A 21,471-nucleotide genomic window follows, 5' to 3' on the forward strand; every position below is an offset into this window, starting at 1 on the left:
GGTTCCTCAAAAAATTAAAAATAGACCTACCTTATGACCCAGCAGTAGCACTGCTAGGAATTTACCCAAGGGATACAGGAGTGCTGATGCAGAGGGGCACTTGTACCCCAATGTTTATAGCAGCACTCTCAACAATAGCCAAATTATGGAAAGAACCTAAATGTCCATCAACTGATGAATGGATAAAGAAATTGTGGTTTATATACACAATGGAGTACTACGTGGCAATGAGAAAGAATGAAATATGGCCCTTTGCAGCAACGTGGATGGAACTGGAGAGTGTGATGCTAAGTGAAATAAGCCATACAGAGAAAGACAGATACCATATGTTTTCACTCTTATGTGGATCCTGAGAAACTTAACAGAAACCCATGGGGGAGGGGAAGGAAAAAAAAAAAAGAGGTTAGAGTGGGAGAGAGCCAAAGCATAAGAGACTCTTAAAAACTGAGAACAAACTGAGGGTTGATGGGGGATGGGAGGGAGGGGAGGGTGGGTGATGAGCACTGGGTGTTGTATGGAAACCAATTTGACAATGAATTTCCAAAAAAAAAAAAAAAAAAAAAGAATTGGCCGTTTGGACATTTTTGAAAGTTATCTCCATATGCATAGCCCAGGTCGAACTCATGCGAAATAAATAGATTCCTTGCTCTAAAGTGCTTTTGAAACCAAAGGTGCAGTTTCCAACTGCCTCCCTGGGGGGGTGAGAGTAGAGGAAGAGGCTCTTGTGGTGCTATTTTATATCTCCACATGTGATCCGTGTATTTAAAGAGATGTGAACCTAGAAAAAAGGATGCAAGAAAGGTACAATGAACTCCTGTATTCCCTTCATCTAGGTTAGCCGTTGTTATCATTTGGCTGCATTTGTTTTAATGCTCTGTGATTCTCTTAATACAAAAACAATTACAACAATCATAATAGTAAGTAGTAGTGTTATTGAACCATTTGAAAGTAAGTGGCTGACATCACGGCCTTTTTACCCCTAAGTCATTAGTATGTATTTCCTAAGAACTATGGCCTTCCTTGTTATAGCCACACTACAAGCATCAAATACAAGAAACTTAACACGAATACAATACTAGTGTATACAAATAGGATAATACAATATAGGGTAATCGTTTTTTAAAAACAAATGCTCTGCAGAGATGACTGAGGCTAGGAGAGTAGGTGTTTGCTGGCCAGAAGGGCTCACTGCAGGTTGTTCTAAACCCCTGAGGCCTTCCCAGTGACCAGAGGGCACGGCTCTGCCCAAGGCACAGACAGAACCCCTGGGGGTGCTGTTGCCCAATGGTGTTGCAGGCCTACAGCTTTTTTCACCTGGATGGAAGGGACTCAGAACCAACTTACCCAACTCCCCACTGTCATGGAAGTCACCTGTGCCCAGGTACACCTCATACCCTCTCCTCACAGGAAATGGCTGAGTCCAGACCAGTTTTATTGCAGAATGCCCCTCAGTTGGGTTTGATCATCTCCTGAACTGCATTTTACTTTTCAAGTCCCTCCATCGTGGTGGGCTAGAAAGACTGCCACCGACACCAGATTTGCATGCACTGTAACCGTTCTCTGCATTTGGAGTACAACCCTGGGGGCGCTGGGTCACTTGTCAAGGCTTGCTTCCAAACTCGGAGGACCATTAGCAAAGTTAGGAGTTGTGCCTAAATCAATTTCCTTTCCCTAAAGTAATTATTTGTTTAGCAAATAAGTTTTGCTACTCTTTACAACGCACGGTGGGTGATTGATGGATTGCTGCACAGTGCAAATAAAAAGGAACACTTTCTCTAAATTTTTTTACCTGGGAACTAAGGGGAAAGACAAGAAAAAAGAAAAGACTTTTAAATTGTAAATTCTACAATGTTTGCTAATGAAGGCAGAATAGCTTTTTTTTTTTTTTTTTTTTTTTTTAGCAAACAATTGCTTTGGGAAGAGAAATGTAAACCCCCCTGGTCAACCCTCATTCTTCTTCCCACAACTTGGTCTGTAATCTTTCAATCTGTTGAGCCTCTCCCTTTCCGAGGCCAAATCACCTGCCAGCAGACAAACTGAGAAAATTAGGGGCTTAGCAGTCAGTTTTTCCAAAAGATAAATTTAGACCAATTAGAAACTGGGCTTTTGTACTGAGTCGTTCTCCTTTCTCCTCTACTGGTATTAAAATCACTTTCTTTTAGAAGAGAATTGTGAAAATGCATGGTCACCTTTTTTGAGGAGGAGGGAGCAAAATGTCTATTCATGGCCTCATTTACCAACTAAATGTTTGATTGCTTTATGCTGGTCCAGTTTTTTCTCTCTATTTATGTGTGTAGTTATTTATTTAATAGTTAGTTAGTCAGTCAGTTAGTTGATCTGAAATCTAAAGTCAGGAGAGACACTGATTTGGTTAAAAAAAAAAGAAAAGAAAAGAAAAGAAAAGAGCCTGAGATTGGGAGTCAGAAGTTACACATGGCTTTCAGTCCGGGATCTGTCACTTAAGCCTTAACAAGATCTTAGGATCCTGAGCAGGTATCTTCAACAGCCTCCATTAGCCTCACCTTATGATTTATAAAAATTGAGTAGTAAGTGAGACTCCATCTAAGAGCTGATGGGATGAAATCTTTCTATGGGCTTTTACTTTTTGTTCTTTCGCTTTCGCTTTCTATACCACTTTATTCCAACCTGAGGACCTCGATATAAAACTAAACACCGAAGAACTGTTTTCCTTACTATTTCTGACTTACTGTAAATTTACAAGTTCTGCTAGCAGCTCAACACTTAAATTGATTAAATCATCTCTGACACACGGTAGATTTCATGTAATGAAAATACCTGAAACACTTAGTGCAAAATTCTGAGGTGCTCAAAATAGAATGAGCATTGGAAAACAAGACTCCAAGATTATTACTAATGTATTGAAATACTTACATTGCAAATTACCAGTACATTGTTCATTTTAGTTCTAGCCACATAAGAACAACTGAATCCCTTCCTTAAAGCAAGATGGGTTCATGTCCCACCTCTTTCACAGGGTTTGGCATATAAGGAAGATCCAGGAAATGTTTTTCGATAAAAACCAATAAATGAAGTGAGAAAACATATTCAACTTTAAAATACCATTAACATGGGTAAATCATCGTGATAGGAAGATGCACTTCTAGATCAACATTCCATTCAGCAAAAGAACAAAAAGGCAGTTTGTTGCAGCACATGAAATGTTCTTTCTAAATGGTTTTCTCATTTTATTTAAAGGCTACATTGGTCTCCCTTGTGGCCATGCTCAGGAATAAGAAAAAAAAAAAAAAAAAACTATGCATTTGCAAAGCAGGAGAGCAATAGAAAAAACTCAAATGAGACTCAAGTACCCAGGAGTAAAGAAGAAAGGAGAATGAGGGTCCCTGTTTCTATTTTTTCCCCATTTCACCAAATAATCCCAAGCTATATCTGTTCCCTGAGCACCAGCAATTTGTGTTTGTGAGGCTGGACCATGAAGGAGAAAGATTGAGTGCAGGACTCACAGGCAACAACTTGAACTGATGGGTCCTCCTCACTATCTTTGTTACCCTGAGACAGTTAATTGCTCTAAGCTTCAGTTTCCTTAACAGAAATAACAAAGATAATAATGCTCACTTCACAGGATTGAGGATTAACAAATATGCAAGCCCATGTGCTCAGTTTTCTGCCATTTGGCATAAGCACGAGTGGCTCAGGACTCGTGATTCTGGAAGTGAAGAGAGTTAAGTGGATCATTACTGGCATTTGAGAGCCTTCAACCACACTGATTGGTTTGGAAAAAAGCAAGAGCCTAGAAAGGCTACCATGCTAAAAATTTCAATTACGTAAAAAAAAAAAAAAAAAATTAACGATGAGCAGTGACTCTTGTTATGGTTCTACAGACCCTAACCACCATCATCCCCCAATTGCATACACCCATTTTACTCCAAAGAGCCACTTAGTTACAATGTGACTGTACCTCAGAACCCAACCTATCCAAGGTATTAATTAGAGGGACATTTTAACATCTGAGCCACCAAACTGTGGTTTGGGTGGAGTGGGTAGATAACTAAATAAGTAGAATAAGAAAATAAAAGCAATATATCAAGTCCAGAGGTAGCTGGCATCCGTGACAGTGCATAGCAAAATTTCCATCTGAATACTGATAACACTTAATATTTCCTATTGATTATGTGAAGTTGACAAATCCTAAAGGCACAGAACTGTGCAATAAAAAAAAAAAAAGTCAATTTTCCAATGTGATGAGAGTCCTTGAGTGAGAGCCAGCGTTATGCAGTGTAGCAATCACACGGTAATGTTAAGGGAAATAAGACGGAGGTTTTATATAGCTGTTTGCTTCGCCCCAGTAAAGTATATCTGTTAGAAAATGGTGCAGCTCAGTAGATTTGTACTTATGGAGAATCAAACCTTCTCCATCAAGTTAGTTGGCTGTATATACTTTCCTGCAATTATCAATGGTGGATTTTAAAGGAATTTTTTTCTGGTTTTATTATCATAATCTCTAAAAACTCTATGGTATTTCTTTTTTTAATCAAGAGAGGGTTTTCCAATTCAATCTTCAATCATATTAGAAAGAGGATGTGATGAGCCATTTATAAATAGTTTATATGGTAGGGACTGGAAAATTATACTGAAAGCCCAGCTAATTAGCTGGTAAACAGTATGCTATACATAAATACTTGATGAAAGGCTTACAGAGATTTTCCGCCCCAAGAAATTCTAGTATTCTATTGTTGTTTATTTGTTTGTTTTTTTAAGCAAGCAAGCATTATCCATGTCATTGCACACCTTTGGAAACGTCAAGCAACATTGGTTTACAAAAGCTTTATAGTTACAGACTTGATTTGTTAAAGGTTTGTGGTGTTGGCCAAACACTGGAGAAGACAACTGCATTCTAAGTAAATTCAAAATTTGCTTGGGAAATTGTGTTTCCAAACTACACATGCATACCCACAAAAGGAAAATGCAGTATAATCTACCACAGAAAAGGGAATGACAAATGAGAAGTCAACCGTGTAACCTTTTGGACGGTGGCCTCTTGATACATTTTGGGAATGATATGAGTTTGACTGTAAATGGCAATAAACAAGTCCTCTTTAGACAGAACAGTCTGTTGCATGATGGGATTGTCATTTTCTAGGCCTCATTCGTCTACAAGAGCTCATCAAAGCTCCCTCCAGATATAACATTAAAATCAAAATCCGCCAGCTGCCCTCTGGGAATAAAGATGCCAAGCCTTTACTCAAGGAGATGAAGAAGGGCAAGGAGTTCTATGTGATATTTGATTGTTCACATGGGACAGCTGCTGAAATCCTTAAGCAGGTAAGAGGGTGCAGGGAGGAGGTGAGGTGGCGGGGGGGGGGGATATGTTCGTTTCTTTTTCTCAAAAATGCCATCTGGTTTCACTGAGTGCAGCGTGATAAAGCTGCAGCAGTCCAGTTTAGGCTGAGGACTGCAGCTTTCAGAACCCTTTTAAGGAGTCACAGGGCTCAGGGAGTTTAAGGAAGCCACTTGCTGTATGTAGTTGTAGATGGTGGGGGGGGTGTCTTAGGTATTGGGAGGTACGTCGATAACGTCAACAGAGGTTGACAGGAGAAAGATGTCATTTCAAGGTGATGCTTAATCACCTTTCAAATCTCTTGAAAAGACTGAGCAGATTTCATTTACACAGCGCCTGACTTGTCCTAAAGACATCTTCCTCATGGCAAGACCTCTTTTGTCAAACACGCAGGATTCCAAGCATGGTGAAAAGGGGGCACAGGGACAATGAAAGAAGAGATGCTTCTCTCTTGTAACTTGTCATAGACAATGAGCTGCCATGCATTAATCTTTATGAATAATGTGAGTAGAAACACTTGATAAATTGCGAAATTGTATGTAAGTGAAAGGTATTAGTAATGTTAGGAATAATGATAACAGCAGAGTAATCATTTCTAACACTTCAGGATATAGCCCTGATCTTATGCCTGTGAAAGAAAATTCAGAATTGGAAAAAAAGATAGAGCATAGACCAGCGTCCTTCACCCAGAGTGATTTTGGACACTCAAGGAATTTTGGTAATGTCTGGAGACATGTTTGGTTGTCATATTGGGGACAGTGGCACTCTACTGGCAACTAGTAATTAGAAGCCAAGGAAGCTGCTAAATATCCTATCATGCACAGGACATCCCCCACAACAAAGATTTATGTACCCTAAATTGCCAGTAGTGCTGAGGTTGAGAAACTCTGGCATAGACGAAGACAATGGAAAAGGCTAGCCAGATGTTTAAAATAGAAGCATTAATAAAAGATCAAGGGATGAATTTGGAGGAACATGGGAAAAAAAAATAGCCAGGTTATATTTACGTGGCCTTAATGGGTGTCTCTTTGTATTGAATATAAGTGGTTATTGTAGCATAAGGCAATGTTCTTGTCTGAAATGACACAAGCTGTTATTGTACTCTCTAGTTTAAAAGGTTTGGGATGTGCTATGTGGTTCACTGGCAATGGGCACTGATCTTTTAAGCACACCAGTCCCTCCGTACAAATGCAGAACTGCGGATTTCCGAATCACTTGGGAGAGCTCTTAGAGCAGCCTATCCACCTGACTCTCCAGGGCTGGATCTCATACCTGAAGCCGTGGAGTTCAGAGTTGAGGTTTTAATTTCACCTGAAAGTAGACAATCAGGAAAGTTGACTACATGTTTCTATTATCTCCTGGATGATTACACTAAAAATCTATATCGAGTCAGAGAAATATTTAAAGTTGCAGTTGAAAACAATCTTAGACATCATCAAGGCCAATTCTTGTTTCACTTTAGAGGAGGCGAAATGACTTTCCCACAGTTACAGAGCCAGGATCTGGAACTCAGCCTCCTCTATCCCATCCTGAACCTTCTCCTCTATGAAATGTTGCTTCTCTAGTTAGGGGAAGAGTAAGTGTTACCTACTTCTAGACTACAGTTGTGTTAACAAACCTTTAGATACTATAATCGTCTCTCAGTAAAGAAAGCAAGCATATTGTAGTGATGTCACAAGCTAACTTCAAAGGTAAATAAATACAATCAGCAGCGTTTTATCTTGAGGCTTCATTTGAGAATTTCAATGCAGTTCATTAAAGTGTGTAATGGGGTGTGAACCAGAACTGAGAAAAACACCCAGAGTCTATGCGTAGCCCTCAAAATACAAAAAAAGCATCCCCTCCAGGAGTCTGTTACAACAGAGACTGGGGACTTCTGTTGCATTTAAGACAATGATTTGCTGATGAGACTTCTCTTGGTGAGATATCCATTTGGCTCACATACCTGGCTACATCTCTCCCAAAGCACAGGCTTGGAACGAGCAAGCCTGGGAAAGAGTTTCTCCTCTATTTCAATAAATATGGATTTGATGTCCCACTGATGCAAGTGGCTCTTTCCTGATAGCATAGAGATTACTTCATTCAAAGACCAATTTTTTGGAACAACAAACCAAAAAAACCTTCTAAGTGAAGCCCTCCCAAGAAATGTCAGCCGGGCTAAGAGGGAGTGGGATTAGTTCAGTTTTGCTCTAGCCATTGACATAAACCCTTTCCTCCATCCTGTGCCCTATTACATTTTATCTTGTATTTACTCTCCTCATCATGTAAGTGGTAAGATTGCTGTGAGGCTTTGGGGGAAGTATGTTCATCCACTTTTTGTTGCAGACTAATGAGTTTCAAATGTTTGGAAGTGGGGAGAGCCTTTGTAGAAGTTCTAGCATAAAATCCCTACCTTACTGTGTGTGAAAATACATTCACTCTTTATGAAATCACAGCAGAGGCTCCAGGTTGGTTTAATCCGGACCTCTGAGAAGCTATATGGTTGGAAAGCAATACTGAGGACTGTAGGACTTGCTATTCTGGTTAAAATGAGGCCCAAGGGCTCTGTGTGACCCAGTTTGACTTGCTCCATTAGCTTTGGACAACAACCTGTGGAAACAAAGACAGAGACCTTCCCTGTAACTGTCTGCCCAGTGTGCCTCTAGGGAAGCTGGAGAGTGAAGGAGTTCAAGGCCCTAATTCCAGCCACTAGTCAACCAATCTCTTCCAATCTCTTTTCCTGAGGTGCCATGATGATTTCTGGCATCCGATATTCTGTCTAATGCAGACAACCCCTGGGGTAAATTTGGTATTCTCAGGTAAGAGTTGAGGAAACTGAAGCTCAGATAGGTTAAGTGCCCCAACAAGGTCACTCTCTGAGTAACCAGGCTGCCACATGGTCTCCAGACCACCTGTTTTTGGAGCCTGTGTGCCCACTTTACCACGAAGGGCCCCCATTCAGAATGGGTAAGCCATTCCATTTTGAAGTAGGCTTCCAGAATGTCTGGAAGAAACACAACCACTTGCTGCTGGTCTCTTTTAGATAAACTTAATATTAATAGCTCCCAATTTTTGGTGACTAAAATCATTGCTGATAAAATTTTCTCTGCCAGGTCAACTTGGCTTTCTTCTCAAGCACATTTCCCATTATTTCCTTGCATTTCCCTGCACCTTCATCATATTTTACTACTTTGTAATGATTCTTCAGAAAAAAAGAAATCAAATGCACTTTAAAGAAGATATCTGACATTTATCTAAAAGTAAAAATTGGGGGAAAAAGTCTATAGTTATTCTTGGGCATGCTAATCACTCCGGTAAGGTAATTATTTCTATTCATATTGAACAAGTGCTATATGATGAGAATCTGAAAAGTTATTTCTTAAAAATTAGTTAGAAATTCAAATGTCAAGACTTGATTAGGTTACAGAGGAACAGGGCTTTCGTATGAATGAAATGTCTTCGTGAATTTCTGTAGTCTGAGAGTGCCCCCAGCAACCAGCAGGATATACATAGGACCCATCCCATCCCTCAGCGTCCTCTCCTCTCCCTGTCTATCCACCACCTCCCAGTGGGCGTTCTGTTGCTTGGCAAGGATGCTACTGTCTCCTAGCCTGTCTCCAGTGTGGACACCCCAAATCCTCAGCACTTCCCCCAATTCCTACTCTCTTCCCACTGACTCTCCACTGCCTGCCCTACCTGCACCCTTACTGATTCCTACTGAGGCTGATTCTACCAAGAGAGTGGCTGATGGGAGACGAATTTAAAGATGAGGAATGAAGTGAGAACACTGTGCACTGGAACTCCTAACACACGTCCAGCACCATGCTGGTTGATAAGCAACTGTCTGCTTTACTCTACCCAATAACTCTTGGTATAATTGGTATCATCCTTCTTTTGCACACAAAAATTGAAGCTCAGAGATAGTAATAATTTCATCCACCATGTACTGAGCATGCTTATAATGCAAACATCTGGGCATCGACTCGTTTGTGGTCCATATTCCCTACAATACTATAACCTCCAGGAGGATAGAAACCTCCTTTGTCTTGTTCTCCTAAATCCCCAGCATGTACTACATTACTTGACACACAGTGGGTGCTCAACACTGCTCTGCTGAATGAATAAAGGAAATGGATAAATGAACGATCCAAGAACTGTACTAGAAGCTCTTGATAAAAGCAGTCTCCTAAATCGCCTCCCTCCAGCTCACTCAGTGTGCTGTACTCTCAACTCTGCCAAGCACATTTGAGCAAGTCACCCCTCTATGCCTCAGTTTCCTCAAAGGAAGGTTTTATTCAATGTCTGAAGCCCTATATTATTAAGAACTGTAATGCATTTCAGCCTATGATTCCACTTCCTGAAATACATTTACCTTTTGGAGAGATGCACAGACACTTTCAAATCCTGTAATAGGATTGAGAAAGCAAGTCACAATTTCAAGCACAGTAGCCGGAATCCTAACGGTTCCCTGACGGAAAGGGAGGGGACACCGTGATGCTCCGTCCAGCAGGAAAGCTGCATCAGGGCTGGGCCGAGTCCCTGAGCTGGACAGCGGCCAGTAGGTGATCATGAACATGCTGTTTCCCTCTCAGGAAACCTGCTTTCTTGTTTCCATGAACAAGTGCTTCAGAAGAGAGACTTCTCATCCCCCTCACAACACTTAGAGCAATGAGCATTAAGCTATAATTGAGCCATTAGTCTCCATAAAACATTTTAGAACCAAAATATTTCGTGGAATTGTATCACATTTTCTCCTGTCAACATTTGTACTCTCTTGTTTTTATTTTTTTCCTTTCTGTCAATTAACATAAAAACAAGGCCAGGGAGAAAATGTAGTTTTAATACCCTGCTTCCTTCTACTAGGAAGTGGAGCGGTAATGCTGATTAAGTAATTTTGCACATTGATTCTTTCCTCGTAGATGTTGTATCTATTGCCTATGAGCAGGACAAACAGAGATGGTTAGAAAGAGTTCATTTCATATTTCCACAGGACAGAAGCACAATCAGTTTTTATCTCTCAACACAGAAAACTGCCAGCCAAGCAGTACATCTGCGATGTGCCAAGAGGTCACAAACCCATGTTTGGAACCTGCGCCCACTAAGTCAGATACACAACCCCATCATGTTTAATCATAATCATAAAGACCTTGGGAGCTGCTCTTATAGGACTTCCCGTGTGCCCGGCACTGTGCTAAGCGAATGAAATGCATCAATCGTTTTCCTGAGAAAATTCTGTATACAAGAAACTGACAGAGCTCGGAGAGATTCTGTAACTTGCCCAAGGTCACAGAGCCAGCAGTGGCTAGACTGGGATTTGAAACTTACCTCAGCATTTAAAAGAGGGGCAAAAAAAGCATCTCATTCTGATACTGTTATGTACACCCAGATGCCAACTGATTCTCCTCGCAATAGAACATGGAACACGTGTTGTTAAGCTTTATACTCCTTTAATTCAGTTGTTTATCAAATATCCACTCATTTGTCCAGTTTACATAAGTCCTCAAGAAATGCTGATTATATTGAAGCCAAGGAGAGAATGTGGTAGGAGCACAGTAGAGAAATTCAGTCCTTAGTTGAACACCTATTTGTTGAGTACTTATTGAAGGTGAGAACGATACAACAGTAAAAACAACACCAAGGAAAACATACATCTCTGCCCCCTTAATCAAAAGAGACTTTGAAATGAAAGTCACAGAGTGTAGCCATCCAATGCCCATGGACTGGTGAAAGACTGGAAAACTCATTTGTATCTATGACTAGAGTCTTCGACTGACGGTCAGTAGATCCAGTTGCAAATTCTGCTCTTGCCCTAATAGAATAAAATAATTGCCACTCACTGGGCACTCACTTTGTGCCAGACTATGCTATGCATTTGACTGGAATGGTATCTTTTTATCCTCTCAAAATATCTCATGTTACAGATGAGAAAAATGAGGTCCCATGTCATACACCCAATGGTAAGCCCGGAATTTCAAACCAGGGTTTAACATGCCTATGACCTGAGTTTCTTAGACCATTTAGGTATGCTACTTTGGAAAGTCTGTTGGTTCTTCTTAAATGCAGTCACTTCATCTGTCAAACAGGATTGTTGGATTCTAATCTTGCCAAGGTTCTCTGCAGCTCTGAGCCTCCATGCATACAAGTGATCAAGAATCTTCTTCCCAGTGTTAGACATAAAGAATTTTTGCATTGCCTTGTACATAGTAGGCTTTCAAAGAAATGGGGAAACACTTAAGCTGTTTATTTTTAAGTTCCTAAAGTCATTTGGTAGTCTTTGAGACCATTAATTGATGGCAAGTTCATTACTTTGGCTAAATCCCGATGATGTAATAATGACGATTCTCAATTTATACTAACTGATGATAATTTGTAGTATATTATATAATTATTTTGGCAGCACATTCTCATCTTAATTATTTCTCTCAGATTGATATTAAAATCTATTTACATTTCCTGAGCATAGAGTTAGTTTTGTTTGTTAGAAGCAGCTCATAGATATGAGTGTGTTATTCAATACACATAAGAATTAATTGATCTCTATGGGTAACTAACAGTGTAGTGAGGGGACTTGTCATTTGTCCAGATTCCTAGTGTACAGGATGCCCATTTACGTATTCACAAAAATTTCCAAAGAGTAGATTTGGAAAAGGATATAGATTTATTTCGATCTGAATTGGGAGGTAATCAAAATCACACGTATGCCTCAGAAATGCTCTAATGCTTAATTCCAGCTACATCAGAATTTGGCTGTATAGGTGACAAGAGAAATTATCCTTGCAATAGAAGTGGGGATAATTTAGAAGGGATCATGGAAATAACTTGAAGATGTGCACATCAAAGCATGTTTTAAGCCTTTAGCAGGGTTGGTGAACCTCAGCTTTATTCAAAATTTTGGGTATGCTCATTCTCCTCAGTGTGCCTTTTTCAGGAGAAAGGATCCATAGCTTCTTTCAGACTTCCTAAGGAAGCCTAAAGACTGAAGTAGGTTAAAAAAAATCACGTTGCTATGTTTATTTACCACCTCAGCTTCTGTAACCCTTCATAAATGCAAGATTTTACCAAAAGAATCCTTCCACCCTACTTCCCCGATGACTGTTAGCCAAATCCTTTCTGTCATAAGGGTGACTCTGTAGGAAGTAAACCCCACCATTATTTGGCTAGCATGTATTAGATGCTTTGTACATGCTAAAGACTTTGCCAAGATAGAGGGGGAGTAAAATACGATGAAAAACTCCAGTGTATTGAATGAGGTCATTTAGCAGAGGATCTCATGGCTTGTTCTTTGCTATATCTGTAAAATTTAGGAATGTCTTGTACACATCTCACATTGTTTTGAGAGACGTTAAATTTGACAATGCCCGTAAGGCATCAAGCCCACCAGTGATGCATGAAATATCCTACATGTGAGAGATTACCATCATCAACACCATGAGTGGTATCGTGCCTAGGCAAAACTGTAAGAGTGATACAGTGCTTCCCACTGCTAACTCTGTCACTGCATCACCTCCCACATATACTATGGCACAACGGTGGTCCCCAAACCTTCTCTCAGCCTGACTTCCCAAGTATCCCTATCATATCTTGCCCCATGTCATGAAATCTCCATACCTAACTCAGTACACTGCATCTTCCTCCTCTCCTTTGCTCCAGCCAACCACGTTCTCCTCCTGCTCCTGTCTTGGTGACTAGAAATACCATCCAATTACTCAACACAGAAACTAGGAATTCACTTGACTCTACCTCACCCTTCCCACTTATGAACTACCAAATTTTGTACCTACTGCTTTCTGAATATGTTTCAGATTCAACCTCCTTTCTCCATCTCTATCATCATCTTCCTGCTATATTAGAACATTCGCTGTCTCTGTCGCAAGCCCCCATTTTTTTCTCCATCCAGCATCCATGTGGCCTCAAAAACTGTACATTCCAAATAAAATATGTGACATTTCTCTTCTAGTATGAAACTCCTGAGTGCCCTATCCCCACTTCCACATTGCCTGAAATACAAAAGACACATTGTTTAGTGTGTCATGCAAAGTTCTCCACACCTTGTACCCACTGCCATTGTAACATCTAGTATGTAAATATATCTATAGTAATGTCTATTACACAATTTAAAAAAAAGTTTATAGGGCACCTGGGTGGCTCAGTCGGCTAAGCATCCAACTCTTGATTTTGGCTCAGGTCATGATCTAACGAGAGTTCGTGGGTTTGAGTCCCACATCAGGCTCTATGCTGATAGCACGGAGCCTGCTTGAGATTTCTCTCGTTCCCTCTCTCTCTGTCCCTCCCCTGTTCATACACACTTCATGTGCTCTCCCTCTCTAAAAATAAATAAATAAACTTTTGTTTTAAAGTTACAATTTTTTTGCAAACTGCCCTTTCTTGATGAAAGTATACTCCATTTAGGAGATTAAGGTCTTCCCAAACATTACCAAAGGGATTCAGAATTAGGATCTAATTAATTCTAATATCTAAGAGATGTTGTAATAAAAATAACAACATAGGTCTGAAATCCTGATAGAAGGAGGAAGGGTGGGTGAGGGTCCTCATGGTACCTGCAACACCATCCAAGGCACAACCTTGTACAGCTAGGTCCAACTCTCTGGACAGGAGGGTCCCTCAAAAATATATGGGCAGCTTATCAAGCTCTCTTGGCTTGATGGATTCATTCCTTATATTAAAGCATCAACTCCTGTGGTTCTAACTCTTCTCTCACCAATCATATGCTTTTATTTGGGTGCTCAAAGTCCAGAAGAACGTTGTGCAAATTATTGACTTTCCTGCTACGTACATCTTCTATTATCAATTAATAAATTAATATAACACAAAGACCCCAGGCTTAATATCTAGCCTGGGTTCAACTGCATAGTTATATGCTCTTTTAAATGTATAAACTGAGGATAACACTTTCTCCCCAATAATACATAAACAAAACAAAACAAAACAAAACAAAACAAAACAAAACAAAACAAAACAAAAAAGTATGACAGCAGTGGGTATGTCGTGGCACTTAGAAAACAGTTGCAATGATCATTGTTGTTATAGCCTAAAACTACGTTTGGTTAATATAAATAGGTGATTCTCAGTTCTGGCTGAATGTAAATATTACCTGGGGAGCTTTGAACAGTTACCAATGCCTAGAACATACCCCAGACCAAATAAATCAGAATATTTAGAGAATGGGTACAGGTATTGGTGTTTTTTAAAAGCTCCTTAGAGATACTAATACACTGACAAATACTCATATAAATAATTATTTTCTAAGCCTCATAGCTATTAAATACATTGGCAAAATAAAAAGTCATAAAAGCTGAAGAACAGGACCCAGACTCACGATGACTTCACTAGTCTATGGATAACTCATGGGACCAGCAAGACCACCAATTATTGGCTGCATGCCCATATTTCCCTCAAAATGTTATCTGCAGAGTAATTGGAGGTATAGTTTTTATTGCCACCATTATTGCAAGATTACAATGTGTTCAACATATTTCTTCTCTGTTAACTTTCCAGATTTGTTCAGTACTTTGTCTAGATTTGTTCAGTACTTTTAGATTTTCTCAGTACTTTGCTGTTCAAACTTTTCTTCATTGTGTTTGTTTTTTTTTTTTTTCCACATCATTTTCCCACCAGTTTTCCCTGGATGATACTGACAGTTTATTCTTCGGGTTCATGTAATCCTCCAAAATCTTGACACTCTCTTATTTGCCAAGTTGCCTATTTCATACTGCCAGGGGAAATCTTTTTTCCTGCTCTGTTGTCAGCAGTCAGTATCTCTTAAATAGCATAATCTCTTCTGTTGTGCACCTGAGTGATGCAATCTGGCTCTTCTGGTAGGATTATTGGAAGCTAAACTACCTCATTGTTTTCCACTCCATTTATTAATATCTGTTAGCATAAGCTTCCCTTCTTGTCCTAACCCTACTTCAAGAGAGAGAAGCTTATAAAGAAATTACAACTGAAAGATATTCCCAAACAGCATGACCATTTCATTCACCAACACTTTGTGGACTATCCTTTGCTTTTCTTTCATTTCTCTTGGGGGCAGGAGGAAGATGCCTGGGTTTGTAAGTGGTATAGCACCATCTTCCAACAGATGGAAAAGCCCTAGACTCTCTTTGTAGATGGCTGGTATCTGTGCACAGACACAGAGTTAGCAGGTGCACATGAATGAAAGGACACGGAAAAATTTTTAAAGTTTTCAACTTCAGGGGTACCTGGGTGGCTCAGTCGGTTAAGGGGCCGACTCTTGGTTTCAGCTCAGGTCATGATCTCACGGTTCATGAGTTTGAGCCCCACATTGGTCTCTGTGCTGACGGTATGGAGCCTGCTTGGGATTCTCTCTCTCTCTCTTTCTCTCTTCCCCTCCCCCACTTGCACTGTGTCTCTGTCTCTTTCAAAATAAATTAACTTAAATTTTTTTTAATTTAAAAATAAAAATAAATAAAAATAATGTTTTAAACTTCAAACATTTTTCCCCTTGACACGTGCACTTGTTATTAATATACCAAAATTGTTCAGTCTCGGGTGCCATAATCACGGAAAGATGGGCAAATGAGGTACATTGGTTTCCTTTTGGTGCTGTAACAAATTTTTACAAATGTAGTGGCTTAAAACAACATGAATTTATTGACTTATAGTTGTGGAGGTCACAAGTGTAAAGTCAATATGACTTTACAAGTTGACAAGGCTGCATTCCTTTTGAAGGCTTCGTGGGGGGATCCAATTCCTTGCCTTGTCTAGCTGCTAAAAGCTGTCCTCATTCCTTGGCTTATGGCCCCACATCTATTGCCTTTTCCCCCCCCGGCTTTCATTTCCACATCACCTTGTCTGCCTTCTGACCTTCTGCTTCCATCTTATAAGGACCCTGGTGATTATATTGGGCCCACCTGGATAAGGCAGAGTAATCCCCCCAGAGTCACCCGCCCCCCAAATTAAAATCCTTAAATTAATTGTGATGGCAAAATCCTTTTATTCTATGTATAGTAACATATTAACAGATTCTAGAAATTAGGATATGGACATTTTTATGGGGTCATTATTTAGCCTACTCCAAAGGAGTGGGGATCCAATGCTATGTTCTATGCATTCCACTGTTGCCTCTGTAGATATAGATTATGATCATTTAATTTGGCATGAGTATCTTTTTTTAAAAAAAAGCAATAAAGACTGATCTCAAGGCCTACTTATACCTAAATTGTTCTACTGAAGGTCAACATTAAAAAGTGTGTTGTTGAAGAAGCAACTTCTCCAAAGACAGTGTAGATGCAGCCTAAAGTATGACACTTGGTAGGTGAGAAAGCACTATACCCTAGCACTCAAACGTTTTTCTAAAAATCACCGCTCTGAAACTTGATATCATTCAATGGATTTCCTGAAGATTATTCTTACACTGAAATAACTTACTTCTATCTTGTGGTAAAACCATTATTTTAGCCACATTGCATGTCATACATTTGGAAGTTGTTCACTTGAAATTATTGACTAAAAACCTTGTCTGATGATTGAGAATTTATCCTGATATTGAGAAGGCTATAAAAGCAGCAATAGACTTCAGGTTAGTCAATATAAACTTCGAAGACACCTATTTTTCAATGAAAAGAAGCAGTAATAAAAACCCTTATAAATATTACAGGAATACCTCAAAATCACATAGGAGCACTCCAGGTTCCATTTTAAGTTTCTGCTACTATGATAGCAGTGTTATGCCAATTATTTGTGACATATGGCTTGCCCTTAGCAATGGATGCTGAGAATTTGTAGAGAATTTTTTGTTACTGCCTCTATAGCACTGCATTGCCTTCTAGAAAGTGACCAGGCTCAAATAGGGTACAGACTTCTTGAGATACCAGGAAATGTTATCAGAAGACTTCTACCCAGAGACTTTCCAGGTATCTCATAGGCCAACTGTGTCACTAAACACAGGAGTTAGAGCCCACTAACTGTCTCGGTTATCTTCCTCAAGACTTGAATGAGGGCTCTTCAGACAAACTAAAATGTGATCTTTGTGCTGCTTGGGCTGCATATGATAACCCATCTAATTCCAAGAGATAGTCTTTGCTGAGAATAGAAAAGGAAAGTCAATGCTACTGTGAACAAGGTCATAAGTGTCCTATTGTAAAAATTCCAGAGAGTGGATGGGCGGAGGTGAGGCCACCATTGTTAATGAGCAGTAACTGCCCCAGGGTATTTTAATAATGGTGGGACCATTAGAATTGTCCTTTTGAGAGTCAACTGTCAATGAGTTCTTTTCTATCTTCATGATTCATTTTAACTACCAAAGGGGGAGAAAAAAAAAAAAACAGTAATTATTTTCTAGCCACTGAAACAACAGAATAGTATGTGGCATTTCCGTGATATCCTAATCCAGAGAATCTCTTCAAATAGGTATCAGGTACCCTTCCTCTTGCTGGCTTAAGGATTATGTTTTCTAGATAGCATGGAATATCAAATGTATTCAGAGTATCAAGATTTTTAGTCTTTTGGTAGTCTTCTCTGTATTAGTCAGGGTTCTCCAGAGAAACCGAACCAATAGGAGAGAGATATGAAGAGACTTATTGGGGAATTGGTTCACATGACTCTGGAGGCTGAGAAGGCCTACAATCTGCCATCCACAAGGTGGAGAGCCAGGAAAGCCATGGTGTAAGTCCTATTTGAGTCTGAAGGCCTGAGAACCAGAAAGGCCAGTGGTGAAAATCTTAGTCCAAGGCCAGGAGAAAGCCAAAGTTCCAGCTCAGGTAGTCAGGCAGGAGGTAAAAGGACATATTCTCCTCCTTCTGCAGTTCTGTTCCATCCAGGTTCTCAGTGGACAGGATGATGCCCACCATATTGTGGGGAGGGGAACATCTGCTTTACTGAGTCACCATTTCAACAGCTTATCTCATCTGGAAACACCCTCACAGACACTCCCAGAGATAATGTTTAATCTGGGCATCCACTGGCCCAGTCAGGTTGACACATAAAATTAACTACCATAGTCTCTCTTGAGCTCTTATAATTGAGCTCTTATTATTAACAACAAATAGCATTTTGGGGGGCCTTTTTTGCTACTCGAACCCAACTCAGCTACCTCAGACCCGAACAGTTCATCCCTCTTCGTGAGAAAAAAATCTTTTAGCTTCTCCCAATCATGATTATTTATTATGCACTATAGTTCTATTACACAAGGAATTAAAGCAGCCTAGAAAGTACATTTGAAACAAAGTGATAAATACATTTTAAAGGGGAGAGGAGTTGGAACAAAGACAAATATTAGATAAGAAAAACAAAGCTGAATTGCATGAGCACACATAGAATATATACATTGTGTTCCTACTAGTTGCTAATGAAGAACCCACAGTTTTCACCCTAAACTCCCCAGCAGTCAAAACAAAGTCATGAAAAAGAACACCTCCATGCCTTGCAAAACTCATGCAACAGAAAATTGTTTTTATTCAGAAGAAAAACAGCTTACTATGGCCCTGATAACCATGGTAATCACCTATCCAGGGTGAGTCTCTGGAGGGTGACATGTCAGGATCTTCCCCACCTCTTTGGCCAAAATCGGCACATGGCTCCCCCCAAGTACAAGAGAACAAGAAATGCAATCCTGCCATTTGCGTTTCAAGATGGGAAATTGGCAATGGCATCAATGGTGTCTAAACTATGGGTCTTCTAAAATCAAGAAGAGTAGTAGATTCTCAGTATTGCCCCTATTACAGATAGATAATGTTATTGAAAGGGCTGGAGTTTTTACTGTCTATCAATCGAGGTCAATGATATGATGTCAAGGGTTGTTAAATAAGACTAATCCTGTTAAGAAACAAACACTATCAAAAGAAAATATTAGTGGAAGAATGAAGGGTAATATGAACAGTATTGACAGCCACATTCATTTCATATTAATGCGTGCGATGTGGTGTGTTTAGTGCTGTAAAAAATGATTTAGAGATAGCCAGAACTAGTTTCTAGCAATATTGCTTTGGTAAGGTACACACTGCCTAGGTCAGCACCACTCAGTTAGTCGGGCAGATAAGTACGCTATCAAAATTCAAAGAGGGTAACGTTTCTTAGGAAAAAGTCAGTTTTGCCAAGATTAGAAAACTCCCCATATCATGATTATACTTTTTTATTTGAAAAACTGACATTTATCTTGATGTGACATTTTCTTAATCCCTTAATGACTTTTAGTGGAAATACCAATGTGCAGAGAGAAAATCATCATGTGAATGCAATACTTTTATTTATAAAGTATACTATTATTAGATGACAAACTGCTGGCTCCAACCAGTCTACAGACTCTTACATGGATGATTGCTTAAAAAGCACCACTTTTGATGCTACTGGCTTTATTCTTATCTAGAAGCGTCTCAATCACCTGTGTCCTAGTGAGTACACAAAGGTAGCAGGTGAATGATCCATGACTATACTCGTTTCTTATTTTCCATTTATAGGAAATTCAAAGGAAGAACTAGGAGAAACTCACCGAGGCACTAAGTAGGAAAGTCAAGAATGGAGGTTTTTCTAGCGTGCCAAATAAAAAGTATACCCGGATGACCTAAGAGTTCTATCTGCAATAAAAGTAGACCTGTTAGACGAATATTCACTGTGTCTTCATAACTTTTTTCTGACATTAAATACAAGGCATATCGAATGAATATTTGCATCCAATAAAAAAATGTTTAAAAAAAAAAAAGCCTATGCCCTCAATTGGCGACCAAACGTCTCCAAATCACGTATTATTCTTATTTTTTATTTTGTTAATTCACTTATTTATTTTTAAGAAAGAGAAAGAGAGAATGAGCAAGGGGAGGAGCAGAGAGGGAGAGAGAGAGAGTCCTAAGCAGGGTCTGCACTGCCAAGCGTAGAGCCCAATGTGGGGCTTGAACTCACGAAGCACGAGATCATAACCTGAGCCGAAACCAAAAGTGAGATGCTTAACAGATTGAGCCACCCAGGAGCCCCTCCGAAATCACATTTTAAAAGAAAAGTCAGCCCAGTGAAAAGCTGAAAACTCAGGTGCCTTTTTGTTGCTTTTTCAGTGTTAGAAACGATATTTTAAACCTCAGTGTCCAGCTCTATATCTTGACATAAAACTTGCCCAGTCCTCTTTCAAGAGGTAGGCTTGGCTGCAATTACACTATCTAACAACCAAAGTGAAAAATTGGATTCCTGACTGACCGTGGCAGGTTAGCTCTTTATGCTCCGATGATATAAGAGACCAGCTAACAAGACCTCACCATGCATGGCTTTAAACGTTATTGATGGCCCTAAAGCAATTCTACCCTTTTTAAAATTCTTTTGTGAGCTCAGTCTTGTTATCACCATAGGAGTGACTTACACACGGTGGGGCTCAGGATTCAGAGAGAGTTTCCTGTCATTTGTCTTACCTTCATGACATTACAATTTCACTAAATATTCCTCTGGTCTCCACATTAGCAGAAGAGGGCAAAAAAAGTGTCTGATTGGTGTGTTCAGTGCTGTCATTGAATACTCTCTTCATTCTTTATACCTTTTCACATGAAATCACTCTAGTTTACATATCTTAGGCACTTTCTAGGACCTCTGATAACATATGTTGCCTTTCCTGAGATCTTTGCAATCCATTTCTTCAATTGCAGTTATAAAAGTCTGTTCTTTGTTGTGAATGGACATGTTTTCCATATATTGGTGATTCTCAACCACTGCTGTGAAATACAGAAATCCAAACTCTGCTCTGAGGAATTCCAATTCAGGATGGCTCTGTAATGGAGTCTAAGAATATCCGATTTTAAAATTTCCAGAGGGTATTCTCATTTGCATTCAGAATTTATCAGAGTTGTGGGGAGAACCGACTTGGAAATTTTATTTCCTAGGTTTCTGCATTCATTTCTATACAAATACCGAGAAACAGCACCCAAATAGTCCTTTGCTGACCTGCCCCCAAGGAAGGCGATGCCCTTGATTTGGGAGATTTAGAAACTGTTGCTTATCTCCAAGTCATTTGCAACTATTTCTCCTCAGTGGACACCATTTCCAGGAATCCAAAATAAGATCACAGTTTAATAAACTACCTCTACCCAGAAAGCTTGTCCTTTCTGCTCACCTTCTTTCCCCCTCCCCTTCTAGGTAAAAACAATACACACAGAATGTCTGGAACTGTCAAGATCCCAAGTAGGTAACTGGGGATCAGAATTAAGAGGTGGTGTGGCATT

At 39.7% G+C, this 21,471-nt stretch overlaps 1 protein-coding gene across 6 annotated transcripts in view; it reads left to right on the top strand.

The window, feature by feature from the left end:
* GRIK1 (glutamate ionotropic receptor kainate type subunit 1) overlaps positions 1–21,471 on the top strand; it is a 372,168-nt gene that overhangs the window by 242,481 nt on the left and 108,216 nt on the right. For all 6 annotated transcript variants that reach the window (XM_045501539.1, XM_045501540.1, XM_045501535.1 and 3 more), the window contains exon 4: positions 5,120–5,301. In XM_045501539.1, coding sequence (XP_045357495.1) covers positions 5,120–5,301 — 182 coding nt within the window. The remainder of the gene's footprint in view (positions 1–5,119; positions 5,302–21,471) is intronic.

The sequence above is a fragment of the Leopardus geoffroyi genome, chromosome C2, assembly GCF_018350155.1.
Source record: "Leopardus geoffroyi isolate Oge1 chromosome C2, O.geoffroyi_Oge1_pat1.0, whole genome shotgun sequence".
In the NCBI taxonomy this organism is placed as follows: domain Eukaryota; kingdom Metazoa; phylum Chordata; class Mammalia; order Carnivora; family Felidae; genus Leopardus; species Leopardus geoffroyi.